This window comes from Piliocolobus tephrosceles, chromosome 11 (genome assembly GCF_002776525.5).
Source record: "Piliocolobus tephrosceles isolate RC106 chromosome 11, ASM277652v3, whole genome shotgun sequence".
NCBI lineage: Eukaryota > Metazoa > Chordata > Mammalia > Primates > Cercopithecidae > Piliocolobus > Piliocolobus tephrosceles.
Genome location: NC_045444.1, coordinates 45905826 through 45920651, shown reverse-complemented (window position 1 = coordinate 45920651; position 14826 = coordinate 45905826). Strand labels below are relative to the sequence as shown.

At 40.9% G+C, this 14826-nt stretch overlaps 1 protein-coding gene across 1 annotated transcript in view; it reads left to right on the top strand.

Moving 5' to 3' along the window:
• ITGB6 (integrin subunit beta 6) overlaps positions 1 to 14826 on the top strand; it is an 84126-nt gene that overhangs the window by 15289 nt on the left and 54011 nt on the right. The window contains exons 5-7 of the mRNA XM_023217500.2: positions 5472 to 5637; positions 6877 to 7038; positions 10273 to 10368. Coding sequence (XP_023073268.2) covers positions 5472 to 5637; positions 6877 to 7038; positions 10273 to 10368 — 424 coding nt within the window. The remainder of the gene's footprint in view (positions 1 to 5471; positions 5638 to 6876; positions 7039 to 10272; positions 10369 to 14826) is intronic.

Genomic DNA, 14826 nt, shown 5'->3' with positions numbered 1-14826 from the left:
GCGTCTCCTGAATACACACCAATGGATCCTGACTGTTTATCCAATTTGCCAGTCTGTGTCTTTTAATTGGGGCATTTAGCCCATTTACATTTAAGGTTAAGGTTGTGATGTGTGAATCTGATTCTGCCATTATGATTTTAGCTGGTTATTTTGCCTGTTAGCTGATGCATTTTCTTTATAGTTTCGACGGTCTTTACAGTTTGGTATGTTTTCACAGTGGCTGATACCGGTTTTTTCTTTCCATATTTAGTACTTCCTTCAGGAGCTCTTGTAAGGCAGTCCTGGTGGTGACAAAATCTCTCAGCATTTGCTTGTCTGTAAAGGATTTTATTTCCCCTTCGCTTATGAAGCTCAGTTTGGTTGGATATGAAATTCTGGGTTGAAAATTCTTTTCTTTAAGAATGTTGAATATTGGTCCCCACTCTCTTCTGGCTTGTAGGGTTTCTGCAGAGAGATCTACTGTTAGTCTAATGGGTTTCCCTTTGTGGTAACCCAACCTTTCTCTCCTGGTTGCCCTTAATATTTTTTCCTTCATTTCAACCTTGGTGAATCTAATGATTATGTGTCTTGGGGATGCTCTTCTGGAGGATTATCTTTGTGGTGTTCTCTGTATTTCCTGAATTTGAATGTTGGTCTGCCTTGCTAAGTTGGGGAAGTTCTCCTGGATAATATCCTTAAGAATGTTTTCCAACTTGGTTCCATTCTCCCTGTCACTTTCAGTGACTCCCTGTCACTTTTCACTTGATTGGTGTCAATCAAACATAGGTTTGGTCTTTTCACATAGTCCCATATTTCTTGGAGGCTTTGTTTGTTCCTTTTCATTCTTTCTTCTCCAATCTTGTCTTAATACTTTATTTCATTAAGTTGATCTTCAGTCTCTGATATCCTTTCTTCCACTTGATCGATTCAGCTTTTGATACTTGCATATGCTTCATGAAGTTCTCGTGCTGTGTTTTTCAGCTCCATCAGGTCATTTATGTTCTTCTCTAAACTGGTTATTCTGGTTAGCAATTCCTCTAACCTTTTCTCAAGGTTCTTAGCTTCCTTGCATTGGGTTAGAACATGCTCTTTTAGTTCAGAGGAGGTTGTTATTACCCACCTTCTGAAGCCTACTTCTGTCAATTCATCAAATTCATTCTCCGTCCAGTTTTGTTCTCTTGCTGGCAAGGAGTTGTGATCCTTTGGAGGATAAGAGGCATTCTGGGTTTTGGAATTTTCAGCCTTTTTGCATTGGTTTTTCCTCATCTTCGTGGATTTATTTACGTTTGGTCTTTGATGTTGGTAACCTTCAGATGGGGTTTCTGTGTGGATGTCCTTTTTGTTGATATTGATGCCATTCCTTTCTGTTTATTAGTTTTTCTTCTAATAACCAGGCCCCTCTGCTGCAGGTCTGCTGAAGTCTGCTGGAGGTCCACTCCAGACCCTGTTTGCCTGGGTATCACCAGCGGAGGCTGCAGAACAGCAAAGAATGCTGCCTGTTTCCTCCTTCCTGTGGAAGCTGTGGCCCAGAGGGGCACCTGCCAGATGCCAGCTGGAGTTCTCCTGTATGAGGTGTCTGTTGACCCCTGCTGAGATGTGTCTCCCAGTCAGGAGGCACGGGGGTCAGGAACCCACTTGAGGAGGCAGTCTGTCCCTTAGCAGAGCTGGAGCACTGTGCTGGGAGATCCACTGCTCTCTTCAGAGCTGGCAGGCAGGAACATTTAAGTCTGCTGAAGCTGTGCCCGCAGTCACCCCTTTCCCCAGGTGCTCTGTCCCAGGGAGATGGGAGTTTCATCTAAAAGTCCCTGACTGGGGCTACTGCCTTTCTTTCAAAGATGTCCTGCCCAGAGAGGAGGAATCTAGAGAGGCAGTCTGGCTACAGAGGCTTTGCCCAGCTGCGGTGAGCTCTGCCTAATTCGAAACTTCCTGGTGGCTTTGTTTACACTGTGAGGGGAAATTGCCTACTTAACCCTCAGTAATGGCAGATGCCCCTCCCCCTACCAAGCTCCAGTGTCAGACTCCTGTGCTAGCAGCGAGAATTTCAAGCCAGCAGATCTTAGCTTACTGGGCTCCATGTAGGTAGGATCTGCTGAGCTAGACCACTTGGCTCCCTGGTTTCAGCTCCCTTTTCGGGGAGTGAACGGTTCTGTCTTGCTGGCATTCCAGGCGCCACTGGGGTATGAACAAAACTCCAGCAGATAACTAGATGTCTGCCCAAACGGCCGCCCAGTTTTGTGCTTGAGACCCAGGGCCCTGGTGATATAGGCACCCGAGGGAATCTCCTGGTCTGCAGGTTGCGAAGACTGTGGGAAAAGTGAAGTATCTGGGCTGAAATGCACCATTCCTCATAGCACAGTCCCTCATGGCTTCCCTTGGCTAGGGGAGGGAGTTCCCTGACCACCTGAGCTTCCATGGTAAGGCGACGCCCCACCCTGCTTCTGCTTACCCTTTATAGGCTGCACCCACTGTCTAACCAGTCCCAATGAGATGAGCTGGGTATCTCAATTGGAAATGCAGAAATCACCTGTCTTCTGCATTGATCTCACTGCAAGCTGCATACCGGAGCTGTTCCTATTTGATCATCTTACCAGCCTTCTCACTACTGTTTTCATATCATCAGTCAAATGTCAACACAGTGAAGAAGGCAAATGACATCTCTGAATCACTATGAAAATAGTTTAATCTGAAGGACCTCCTGCAAGGTCTCAGGGACCCTCATGGGTCTGTGCACCATACTTTAAAAACCACACCACCCCCATCACACACAATTTACCTATATAACAAACCCACACAGGTACCTCTAAACAAAATTAACTTAAATACTAATAAAAATAAAAATCACCCTTTTGCTGGGTGCAGTGGCACATGCCTGTAGTCCCAGAGCCAGAGGATTGCTTAAGCCCAGGAGTTTGAGTCCAGCCTGGGCAACATAGGAGTCCAAGGCTCTATAAAAAGAAAGAAAACCCACCTCTTTAATCAACTCTTTAATGCTTTTTGGAGTAGCTCTTTTATTTTCACTGGATGGAGAGTCACTAAAAATGTTTCTCACCCTGTGAAGAATGCTGAAATGGTTTACATTTTTTAACAGAATTTCTTTTGCTGTTGTCTAAGATACAGCAACAATAAGTGTTTTCTTCATTTTCATATGCATAAATGAGTTTAATGTGTATTTAAAAGTATTTAATTGCACAAAAGTTAAAATTTCTTCCTCTATTAAACATTTTGAAGGATTTTTTTTTGAGACGGATTTTCACTCTTGATACCCAGGCTAGAGTGCAATGGCGCTATCTTGGCTCACTGCAACCTCCGCCTCCCAGGTTCAAGTGATTCTGCTGCCTCAGCCTCCCAAGTAGCTGGGATTACAGGCGTGTGCCACCATGCTCAGCTAATTTTTGGGGTTTTTTTTGTATTTTTAGTGGAGACAGGGTTTCACCATGTTGGTCTGGCTGGTCTCGAACTCCTGACTCAAGTAATCCACCTGTCTCTGCCTCCCAAAGTGCTGGGATTACAGGCGTGAACCACCGTGCCCGGCTGAAGGATTTTTTAAACATCATTTCATGTATACTGTGGTATTTTTTGTTTTGTTTTGAATTTACACCAATAGTGAGTTCATTGTCGTTTTTCAAAAGAGGAAACTGAAGCACAAAATGCTGGAATGGGCTGGGCGTGGTGGCTCACACCTGTAATCCCAGCCCTTGGGAGGCCGAGGCTGGCAGATCACCTGAGGTCAAGAGTTTGAGACCAGCCTGGCCAACACGGTGAAACCCTGTCTCTACTAAAAATACAATGATGATGATGATGATGATAATAATAATAATAATAAGCTGGATGTGGTGGTGCATGCCTGTAATCTCAGCTACTTGGGAGGCTAAGGCAGGAGAATCATTTGAACCCAAGAGGCAGAAGTTGCAGTGAGCTGAGATGGCACCACCACATTCCAGCCTGGGCAACAGAATGAGACTCCATCTCCAAAAAAAAAAAAAAAGAAAGAAAGAAAAATCCTAGAATGGGCCAGGTGCGGTGCTCACTCCTGTAATCCTAGCACTTTGGGAGGCCGAGGTGGGCAGATCACGAGGTGAGGAGATTGAGACCATCCCGGCTAACACGGTGAAACCCCGTCTCTACTAAACATACAAAAAATTAGCCAGGCATGGTTTCCGGCACCTGTAGTCCCAGCTGCTTGGGAGGCTGAGGCGGGAGAATGGTGTGAACCCAGGAGGGGAACTTGCAGTGAGCTGAGATCTGGCCACTGCACTCCAGCCTGGGCCACAGAGAGAGACTTGGTCTCAAAAAAAAAAAAAAAAAGAAAAGAAAAGAAACGCTAGAATGAATTTCCTCTATGTTCACACACATAAACATATATGAGTATATGGTATATAGTTTCTTATTGCAAAGGTAATAAGTCCATGTGAAAATACAGACAAAGTATGAAATGGAAATCATTTCAGTTGGAATCCTCTATACGATTATCCTCATTTTAAAATCCAAAGCTCAGAAGTGTTGAGTAACTTGCCCAAAGTTTCATGCACAGCTAGAAACTTGCTTTCAAAATAAGATGTGGCTGAACTCGGGCCGGGCGCGATGGCTCAAGCCTGTAATCCCAGCACTTTGGGAGGCTGAGACGGGCGGATCACGAGGTCAGGAGATCGAGACCATCCTGGCTAACATGGTGAAACCCTATCTCTACTAGAAAAGAAAAATACAAAAAAACTAGCCGGGCAAGGTCGCGGGAGGCTGAGGCAGGAGAATGGCGTGAACCCAGGAGGTGGCGCTTGCAGTGAGCTGAGATCAGGCCACAGCACTCCAGCCTGGGCGGCAGAGCGAGACTGCGTCTAAAAAAAAAAAAAAAAAAAGATGTGGCTGAACTCATGATCAGCCCTTCGTGTTCTGCTTTAATATCTTTGGTGCAGATTTCATCGTAACGTTGTACTTTAAGTAGTGGTTTTATTTCTAGGCTGGTCTATTCAATCCCAGTAGAGTTGGACTCTCAAACCAAGAATGCTGCTACAATTGTTGGGCCCTTGGCAGGCAGACCTGGGAGTACAGGAGGGAGCAGAGAAAAAAGAAGACAGGTTCCTCTCTTGTCTTGCTACAGGGTGATTCATACTTGATGACAGCCTGAGATATCAGAATACAAAGGAATTGTCATTGTATAAACTTAGTGGTGAATTTTGGTTGGGAGCCCATAGAAGGTAGTGATTACACACACACACACACACACACACATGCACACACAGGAGTCTGATCACCTGATTATCTGTTATCTGAGTTTGAGCCAGTGCAGGACACATAATAAGCTCTAAATAAGTGTTAGCTAATATGGTCAACATAGAAAGGGTGGGGGATGATGTCAACAACCTTAACAGTGAGATTCATAGCTGAGTTATAGAGTCAGGCCCTTTAGAAAAACTAATCTTCATTTAAGAGAATGTTGCTAAGCTACCAGATCCATTACATTTCATCAATAATATTTTTGCATCTTACTTTTGCAGTAGTATTCCATACTTCTGTTTACCTACATTTGGATTCAAGCACATTTTGCCATTGACGAATGATGCTGAAAGATTCAATGAAATTGTGAAGAATCAGAAAATTTCTGCTAATATCGACACACCCGAAGGTGGATTTGATGCAATTATGCAAGCTGCTGTGTGTAAGGTATGCTGAAAGGAGTGCTGTTTCACTCTGTTAACATAAAGTTCATCTCTTATTAACAATTCTACTTCAAAAAGATTAGCTAATTTCCTTTCCTTTGATCTCTAAATTTCTACATTTCGTATTTTTCTTAAAATACACAATTTTTGCCAAATGTTTAATTAAATCATGTTGAAATAGGGACTGTTCTTTACGCCTATGATGAATAATCTAAGAACATTGTGTTGGGAAAATTTAGTTGAAACAATAGCTATGCATGATTAATTTTCAAAGATCAAGATCAGATTAGTTTTTGGATTAATCATGATAAAAAATCAAGGGTAGAACATTTATTTTAAAAAGTTAAAATGCTCTGAATCAGTATATGTCCATACATATGACTACATAGCTATTGTTTTGAACCAACAAAGTAAGCTTTGGAAGTGTGCTGTCTCTACAACATCACAGGGACACTGCTCCTCCTTGACTATCTGACAGGTATCCACAAGAATGATTCCCCTGTCTTTAGGCAAGAGCCCTTCATGGAAAATATCAGGAAATAAACAAGGCTGAAGCTCCTAGAAAGTGGGAGGGCCAGGGAATTAGAGGAGGAAGGAAAGGAATAAGGTGGGATGGAACAGCCAGGATGCGTTTTTACCCAATTGGTTCCTGAACTAATATTAATGAAAGGGGAGGGCTTTACTAAACACCAACAACAGACAATTTTAATTAGCAGGACCTTGGGGCCACACTTTCATAAGCAATGCTTGTCCTTGTATTAGGTTTATAATTTTTGGATGACATCATTAGAAAGAGAAATATGTGCCTAGATGCTGGGTGACATTTTAATGAAACAGGCTTACTTTGAGCCCCTTTAACATTGCATTTTCATGAGTTTGGCTTCAATTTGGATTTGGGATCATCTATGACCTCCTCTGCTCAAGTTTTTTGGAGAATTGAAAGCTGGATAATAAAAATAATTTAACTATGTAAAAGTCAAGATCAACTGAATACTGATTGTAGTGGAGCTATGCTTTTCTGAAGCATAAATCATATGAAAATGTTATCCAGGAAAAAGCAAATGTCACAGAATTTCATGTTTTATTAAAAACATTAATATGATCAATTCACAATAGATAAAAAGGCTAAAATAGACTAGCAATATTATTTTTATAACTTAAATGTGTCCCAGCATAATTGATCCACACTCAATAAATGCCTGCCTCACTCCAGTATCACACAAATGTTTCTTTCTCACTGTAGGAAAAAATTGGTTGGCGGAATGACTCCCTCCACCTCCTGGTCTTTGTGAGTGATGCTGATTCTCATTTTGGAATGGACAGCAAACTGGCAGGCATCGTCATTCCTAATGACGGGCTCTGTCACTTGGACAGCAAGAATGAATACTCCATGTCAACTGTCTTGGTGTGTAACCTGCACTCTGTACTGTTTTCAGGGCTATAAGTAGGAGAATGAAGCAACAACTGGTGTAATACATGTGAAATGACTCACCCTTGGTGAAAGCCGTGCTCATTTTCTAATTTGAGATTAACAAATTGCCCCAGTTCAATTCTCACCATCCTTAGAGGTTCCCACCGGAGCATAAGTGGGAGGTGGGACATGTGGGAAGCTGGATGTGCTATGAATCCCATGATCCCAGAACCTCCCCAACCTCTCAAAAAGCCTGAAGCAATACAGGCAGCTCATTCTGTTCTCAGCCACGGCCTCAGAAAGGAGGGACCCAAACCAGAACAGTAACCATGTAGGATTTGTGGTGAATGATGGTCCCTGAATCATGCCAAGCTTTCATGTTCCATGGGTAACAACTAGTCAGGTATGGCTTGGTTGGTGCTTATTAACCTTTGGCTTATTTTTTGTAATTTATAAAATGCTAGTGACATTCAAAGAAAACAACTGACTTTCGTAAAGCCAGGAAGAAATTTCAGAGCTCTTTGGACATGCATGATCTTCTCAATAGACCCCTATGTATCCAACCGCTTTTCCTGAACAGACCATGAGGCTGCCATGCTTGTGCACATGTTATTCCCTCTGCCTGGAATATTCTTCCCTCCTAGCCTGCTGAGAAACTCTTCATTATCCTTGAAAAGCCAGCTCAGTCATTACTGTCCCCAGAGAGCCTTCGTTGACCTCTGGTAGGCTCTGAAGCAATCGTCTTTCCCTTCAGTTGCATATGCAGATGTGTTCTTGCGCATCTCTACATAGAAATACGTTTTCTTACATCTCTCTTTCTTGTGCAATCCTCAGGGCCAGGCCTGGTTTATTATCTCTGTTTCCTGATAGCACAGTGCCTAGAACACAGTGGGTGCCAACTAATGTGTGAAATAGAGGCTGGGCGCATTGGCTCTCGCCTGTAATCCCAGCACTTTGGGAGGCCAAGGCGGGCAGATCACGAGGTCAGGAGATCAAGACGATCCTGGCTAACACTGTGAAACCCCGTCTCTACTAAAAAATACAAAAAATTAGCCAGCACGGTGGCGGGCACCTGTAATCCCAGCTACTCGGGAGGCTGAGGCAGGAGAATGACGTGAACTTGGGAGGCGGAGCTTGCAGTGAGCCAAGATCGCACCACAGCACTCCAGCCTGGGCGACAAAGCAAGGCTCTGTCTCAAAAAGAAGGAAAGAAAACAAAGAAATAGATTTGATTTCTGAAGCAGCAATCTGCAATTGTCATATTTTCCCCATTTAACACTTGGGGAAATATGGTACAGAGAATTTAAGTGACTTCTTAGAACAATGCTGTGGAGGTGTAGGTGGGGGAGAAAGAGAGAGGGAGGGGGTGCAAGAGGAGAGAAAGAGGGAGACAGGAACCTAGAATTCTAATGTCAATTGGAAAGCTATTCTCTAAAAACTCTTAACAGTTCATTACTCACTACTATTCCTTGACCTAAATTTCTAAATTTCAACATGAATATTTTCCCCAAACATTTGATCAATAGTATTTCCCAAATGTGTATATTCTTTAATCACATACTCTGCCTTTTCATATTACAATATCAGTGAGGATAGCCACATGTTGTCTTTTAGTGAGTGAGGGGCAAGAAACTGGAAAATTGATCCCCTTTTCATTACCCTTTTCTTGCAACTTTTCAAAAGCTCCACAAAAAGCTCCATTGTGAACGAGGCAAGATCATAAAAGCTAACACCACCTATTGCCTAATATGACCTTCTCAGCTAATAAATGTTCAAGTCCTTCTTTCTGAATAAGTTGAAACAAATCCACAGAAGCCAGAGACCATATCTATGCCTGTCTGCAACATAGCCCCCAGGTCCTCTAAGCATTTCCTGTGTACTCAAAACTTGGGCCAGATTCCTCAGGCCAAAAAAATAATACAAGGTGGTTCCTGACTTTAAACTTACAATATGGTTGTGGGAATTAAACCAGCAGATCTGATTCAAATAGAAAACCAGCTTCACTCACCTACGAAGGGCTATGTGGTGTGATCCTGGCTACACACTAGCACAGCAGCTGAGGGGTGTGGTAACATGTGGAGATAAGGAGAGATTGGCACTGGAGGGATTTAGGCATCACCATAAAGGATTTTTATGCAGTTAAAAAGCAGAGGAAATGGATACAATTTAGTATTACTATTAATAAAAATCCAAATGTGATGGAAATCACATATGACCCAGCAATTTGCAGTTGGGTAATTTATTGCAGTATTTTAGGCAAAACTACACTTTTCTCTCAACTTGAACCCTATGCCTAAAGAAGACTTTAGATGAAAATACTCCAGTAGTACTGAGAATATGTGAATATTCCGTATCAGTGTACAGGAAGGCTTATTTATCAGTGTTCCTCCCTTTGGCTGACTTCTGTCATAATCAACATATTCTTAATTTAATTGTTAGCAGGCTAGTACCTCACTTGAGTTTCCTCTTTGTACTTTATTCACATTTAGATTCATATAATGGGCAAATGCACATCATGTTTTCCAAACTTGAAAAGTAAAGTGCATATTCAAATGTAAAAATTAAGCTTCTTTTATTTTTTGTAAAGTACTCATATCACTGAGAATGAATATGCCAATGGAACAGAAGTACAATGTAGTTTTCAATTGTCCTGTGAAAATATTGCAGGATTCCATATAACCAACTTGTGATATTAAAAAGGCAGTAAAACCAAACCCAAGGATTAGTACAGGAATGTCATAGTATGTCATACCTCAGCAACCCTCATTCCACCTCATCCAATTCCAATAGGAGTTTCAGAGCTACAAGAATCACCTCAGTCACGTATATCATAGTCCAACAGCCCCTCCCTCAACTGTAGCATCCCTAGCCTGCTGGTAAGTGTCACTTAGAAGGGAAAGAAATGTTTCTCTACCCTTGAAAATATGACACACTGTTAGTCTTTAAATAAATTTCAAATGGTCTTCTTAGAAGTGGCAGACCATGATGCACCACATCAACAGGAACTGACTCTTAGGACTTGATTGGATTTATAAGATTTAGAAAAAGATTATTAAACCAACTACGTGAATAATGCTAATTGTGTATTTGTTTACTTAGAGTGATAGAGCTATAATGCCTGTGAGCATTGAAATGCCAAACTCAGAAAGATATCTTTGAAATCAATATTCCTTTCTTTATTTACATTATTTTATTGAGATGATGCAAAATTATATATGTTAATTTTAGGAATATCCAACAATTGGACAACTCATTGATAAACTGGTACAAAACAACGTGTTATTGATCTTCGCTGTAACCCAAGAACAAGTTCATTTATATGAGGTAAGCAAAAATATCTTGGGAAATTCCTTCAAGGAGATTATGTGACATGAAACTTTAACATTAACTCTGTGAGTTTAACACATGGGAAGACCATTAGATAATCATTAACACATACCAAATGTACTGGGCGTTTGGCCAAGTGGATTCATTTAGTGCTTGCAATTTAAATTGTAAACACCGAGGTGCAGTAGGACATGGGGAGCAGATAAGGTGGGATGAGAAAGACTGAGTTAAGGAAATGAAACAGATAGACTGGAGGAGAGTATCAACAAATATAGGACCACCTACCTAAAAGAAAATTTATTCTCTGTCCCCTTGAATTATTTCATCTGATGAGGGAGTTAACAGAGAAAATCTTAAGAGTGGGAGGAGAATTGACTTCACCTTCTTTGGCATTGGCAAATTAGATACTTAGAAAAGACACACATAGAGACACAAGCTATTGAGAAGTGGAAAGTTAAAGGAAAAAACTTGTTATATGGGGCCAAAAAATAATTTATCCCTTAAACCAGCTGGATTTGCAGCTCAAGTGTTTGAATGGAAGCATCAACTGGAAAAAGGGAACGGTTTCATTAGATGAAGTGCTGTCCCCAAACCACTGTGCAAACTGCAAAAAAATACGACATATGCACATACAAAAGATTTCTGTGGTTTTTTCCCAGCCTAGGAAAAGTAATATGTCAAATGCCCTGAATTGATTTACTCCTAATCTACAGTTTTACAGAGAAGTAAGGAGTCTTCAGCAGAGGCCCTAAAAATAATGCAGAGAAATTAAATAGTCTGTGCCTTCTGTGCAGAAGTGTCAAATGCTCCTAAATACAGAGTTTGATCTCTCATTCCTTTTGAAAGGACCTCTTAACTTGCTTGGTGACTTCACAGGGCTTCTGAAACTCTCAGATTATGTCACAGAAGGCTTTGATTAAATGCCACTCACTACTAAGGACGGTACAGCTCCATGAACTTGCATCAGGTTCTGTAGAAAGGATCCAGCAGGAGATGCTATCTTGCATTTTGAATGAGAGAAGGGTATTGTACTCCCAGGTGAGATTGCCTTCTGCTGCAAACCAAGGAAGTTCCTTGCAATCAAGCTCCATACTTGAAACCTTTGTTCTACACAGAGACCATGTGGGTTCACCTGATCTGGGCATTTTCTTCAGGCTTTTTAGTATGTGATATTTGTTTCCAGTGGTTTCAAGTAGTAGAGTTGCAGCTGAGACTTTTTTTTAAATACCCCCAAATACAATAGTGAGTCTATTCTGCCTTTGATCCTTAAGGCTAGTGTGAGAGAACCCTGGGGGTCACAACACCTTCTCCACAGCAAGGCTCCAGTTTAGGAGTGGGAGAAGGAGTTGCACAGGACTTTTCTTCAAAGGGAATGCGATTGATGATCATGAACATAGACTTCCATAACTCACTTTGGTAATAGTCTTTAAGACTCACAACTCATTTATACGTCTCCCCAAAACCACTATTAAAAAGACAGAGGAAGATGAAAAATCACTACATGGCAAAACAGAATCTGTCGGATTTAAGCTAGTTGCATCCATGATTCCCCCGTTGCAAGGGAAATTATCATTTCTGAGGAAAATGCCAGATTAGAGCCTGCCTCTAATGTAACAGCAGGACATCGATTTTGCCTGTCTTCTAATCTCATTATGAGGTGAATTTATGTTCTGTCATGATCTGTGGTCTTTACCATCCAGCCTTCACTAAATTCAAAGGGACATTTTCAGGGGGTCATATGACAGTCCAGGTCAGCCACCCGCTCTATGACTCTGACCATTTCATTGTTTTATTTTTATTTTGATGGGCTCATCATTCCATCTGTATTAGTGGGGGGCAGGCAGCAGCCTGGCCTAAAGATAATAACAGCAACATTGCACGTCCTTGAAGCCTTCACACAGCATAAAAATGCTGATCTTCCCTTTTATTGATAATGAAAACTGAAAACAGTCCACTAGTGGCTTGTGTTGCCTTTCAATTCACATCTTTTAGGAGTCCTGTGTGTGCAGGAATCCTGTGCAATTTGATGTTTGGATAACTGTGATATAAGGAACGTAGCTACTGAAGAATCACTGAAAAATAAAAACCAGTGATAGAATAAATAAAGCGATTAGGTGGTTAGATCTCATGAGAATTCCAGAAGGAAAATTATTTGCCCAAGGTACATATTAAGCATAGTTACTTGCCTGCACAGGCAGTACAGGTTTAGGTTCAACGAAGGCCCTGTCTGCAGCAAATTAAATTTATGTTGCCCACTCATGGAATGCAGGAAAAATGACTGTTTTTTTAGTAATTGTGGTAGGATGCTTTGGACTGCCCAGGTGTGTAGTGTGCCTGTACATTGTTGTAACAGAGATGAACAGTGAAAAGCATAAAGTAAGCAGTTTTGCCTTTAGTTCAGTATGACTGTAGTGTGCACCCCAGACTCCAGCCAACAGAATAATTTTGAACAAACTTATTATTATGAATAGTCTCCTGTTTGTCCAATTATAGGGTTCAAAAGATAATGATGATAATAGACTGAGCAGTGGGTAGTACATTACATTCTAGAACTAACTACCATTTTGAACCAGGATTCAATTACCCAGGTTAAAAAAAAGTTTTTATATTTCCTCTGTTATTTTAAAATGTTTACTGTTAATTTACGATAGATAGTATCAGGCCACTAAACCTTAACTGTCTTATTTGAATAGTTTCTCTTTCCTAGTGAGCTATTGAGATAAAAAGCAATTAAATCAATATTCTTTATGACGTTGTCGAAACTTATTGTTAATCACTGTGGGCTATTTCCAAGGCTTCAAAATATCCTATATATATTCAAAATACCTACATCTGGCTTGAAAAGATGACTTTAGTGAAGTTAATAGCAATAATTATTATATGACCTGGTATTTGTGATGTAATGCTGAAACACAGCAATTAGAAAGTAAACAAGAAGTATACTGGTACTTCCAGTTTACTCACTAACTTCTGTGACCACTGATTAATATCTCTTGGCTATTAGGACAAAGCAATGTTTCTAAAGCCTGAGAGAAGGGGAGTACAAGCAGGTTTTTATGCAGCCAAAGAGACCTTTCCTCTGGAGACAAAAACCCCTCAATCATTAGCTCTTTGAGGAGAATAACAGGTCTCACTCATCTGTTTAGGCCAATTCTCGAAGCACAGTAGATTCTCAGTAGCTTTTGTGAAATGGATTACAAATTGCAATGAGAGCACTTCATCTTTTCTAAATTTGGGTCGAGAGAAAGACTTGGAATTTTACGTGACAAATAGTTGTTAAGATTGAGGAAGCCCATGTGCACAGAGCAAGGGGGGGCACCTGACCATTGCCAGGAACTTCTGCAGCCCTGGCTGTCCCTTCTTCCATCTCTCCCACATTGGACGCAGATGGCAATGAGGAAAGGACACTCTGCCATCAATCTCAGGACCAACATGTTGGAGAAGCTCCGCAGCCTTCTAGCAGGCCATAAAAGGAACACCCTGAGCAAGCACCCACCTGATGACCATTAGATCTATAAACAAACATAAAGAGCAGCCACATATGCCATGAACCTGATGTCCTTGTGTGGCTTGTGGAAATTATCCACCATACATAAGTTTCCATTTTTTAGGAATCAATAACCCAGCTATTATTTTACCTCTTCTTTCTTCGACTTGGTTCTTTTGAGCTTTTCACTGCAGCAAGGGAGGAAAAGAGGCAGAGAAAATAGAGAAAGAAAATAAAAATTGGACCCCTTTGCTATTTGTTAGCCTGTTCTATTATTGTTTTGTTTTATAATGTTCCTGTTGGAAAGATCAAAACAATTTTGCTCCAGTGGAAATCTCTTTATCTCTCTGGCCTCAGTTTTTAGAAAATAAAAAGACTGGGTGGGAAGACTTCCAGCCTCAACAGTCAATGACCTTGATTCTGGAGGAGGGAAATTACCATGAATTCCAATGATCTCCACACAAATAACAAAGTTTAGTAAACTGTAATGTAACTAATTTTAGGGCACAGTCTAGATATTCTTTATCCTATCAATCTCATTCTGTAGTGGATGGAGTATTCCAAACTTATGATTTTAGTAAAAATAAAATCATCTAGGAGTAAAACGACAACTTCTGGATTATAAGACATCTCCATGTGGGTAATAAATTGCTATTTATTTAAGTGTAATGGAAAGTATTTTCATTTCTCCTTAATTGATAGTATCTGGGAACAAAGACTGAGGAGGACCCGCTGCCTACACTTTCCTCGTTAATGAAAACATCCCTTAGAGAGGGAGGATTTGGAAATAAACCTTATGTCCTCAGATTATCAGTCAGTTGTTGGGAGTATTTTCCAAGCTAATTGATAAATCCTAACCATGAAAAATCATCAGTTACTCCTTAGATCACGCATAGTACTTTTCTTCTAAAGAACTCAAAGCCTCATAATTGAGAAAGTAAACACAAGAAAGAAAAAGGTACAGGTTT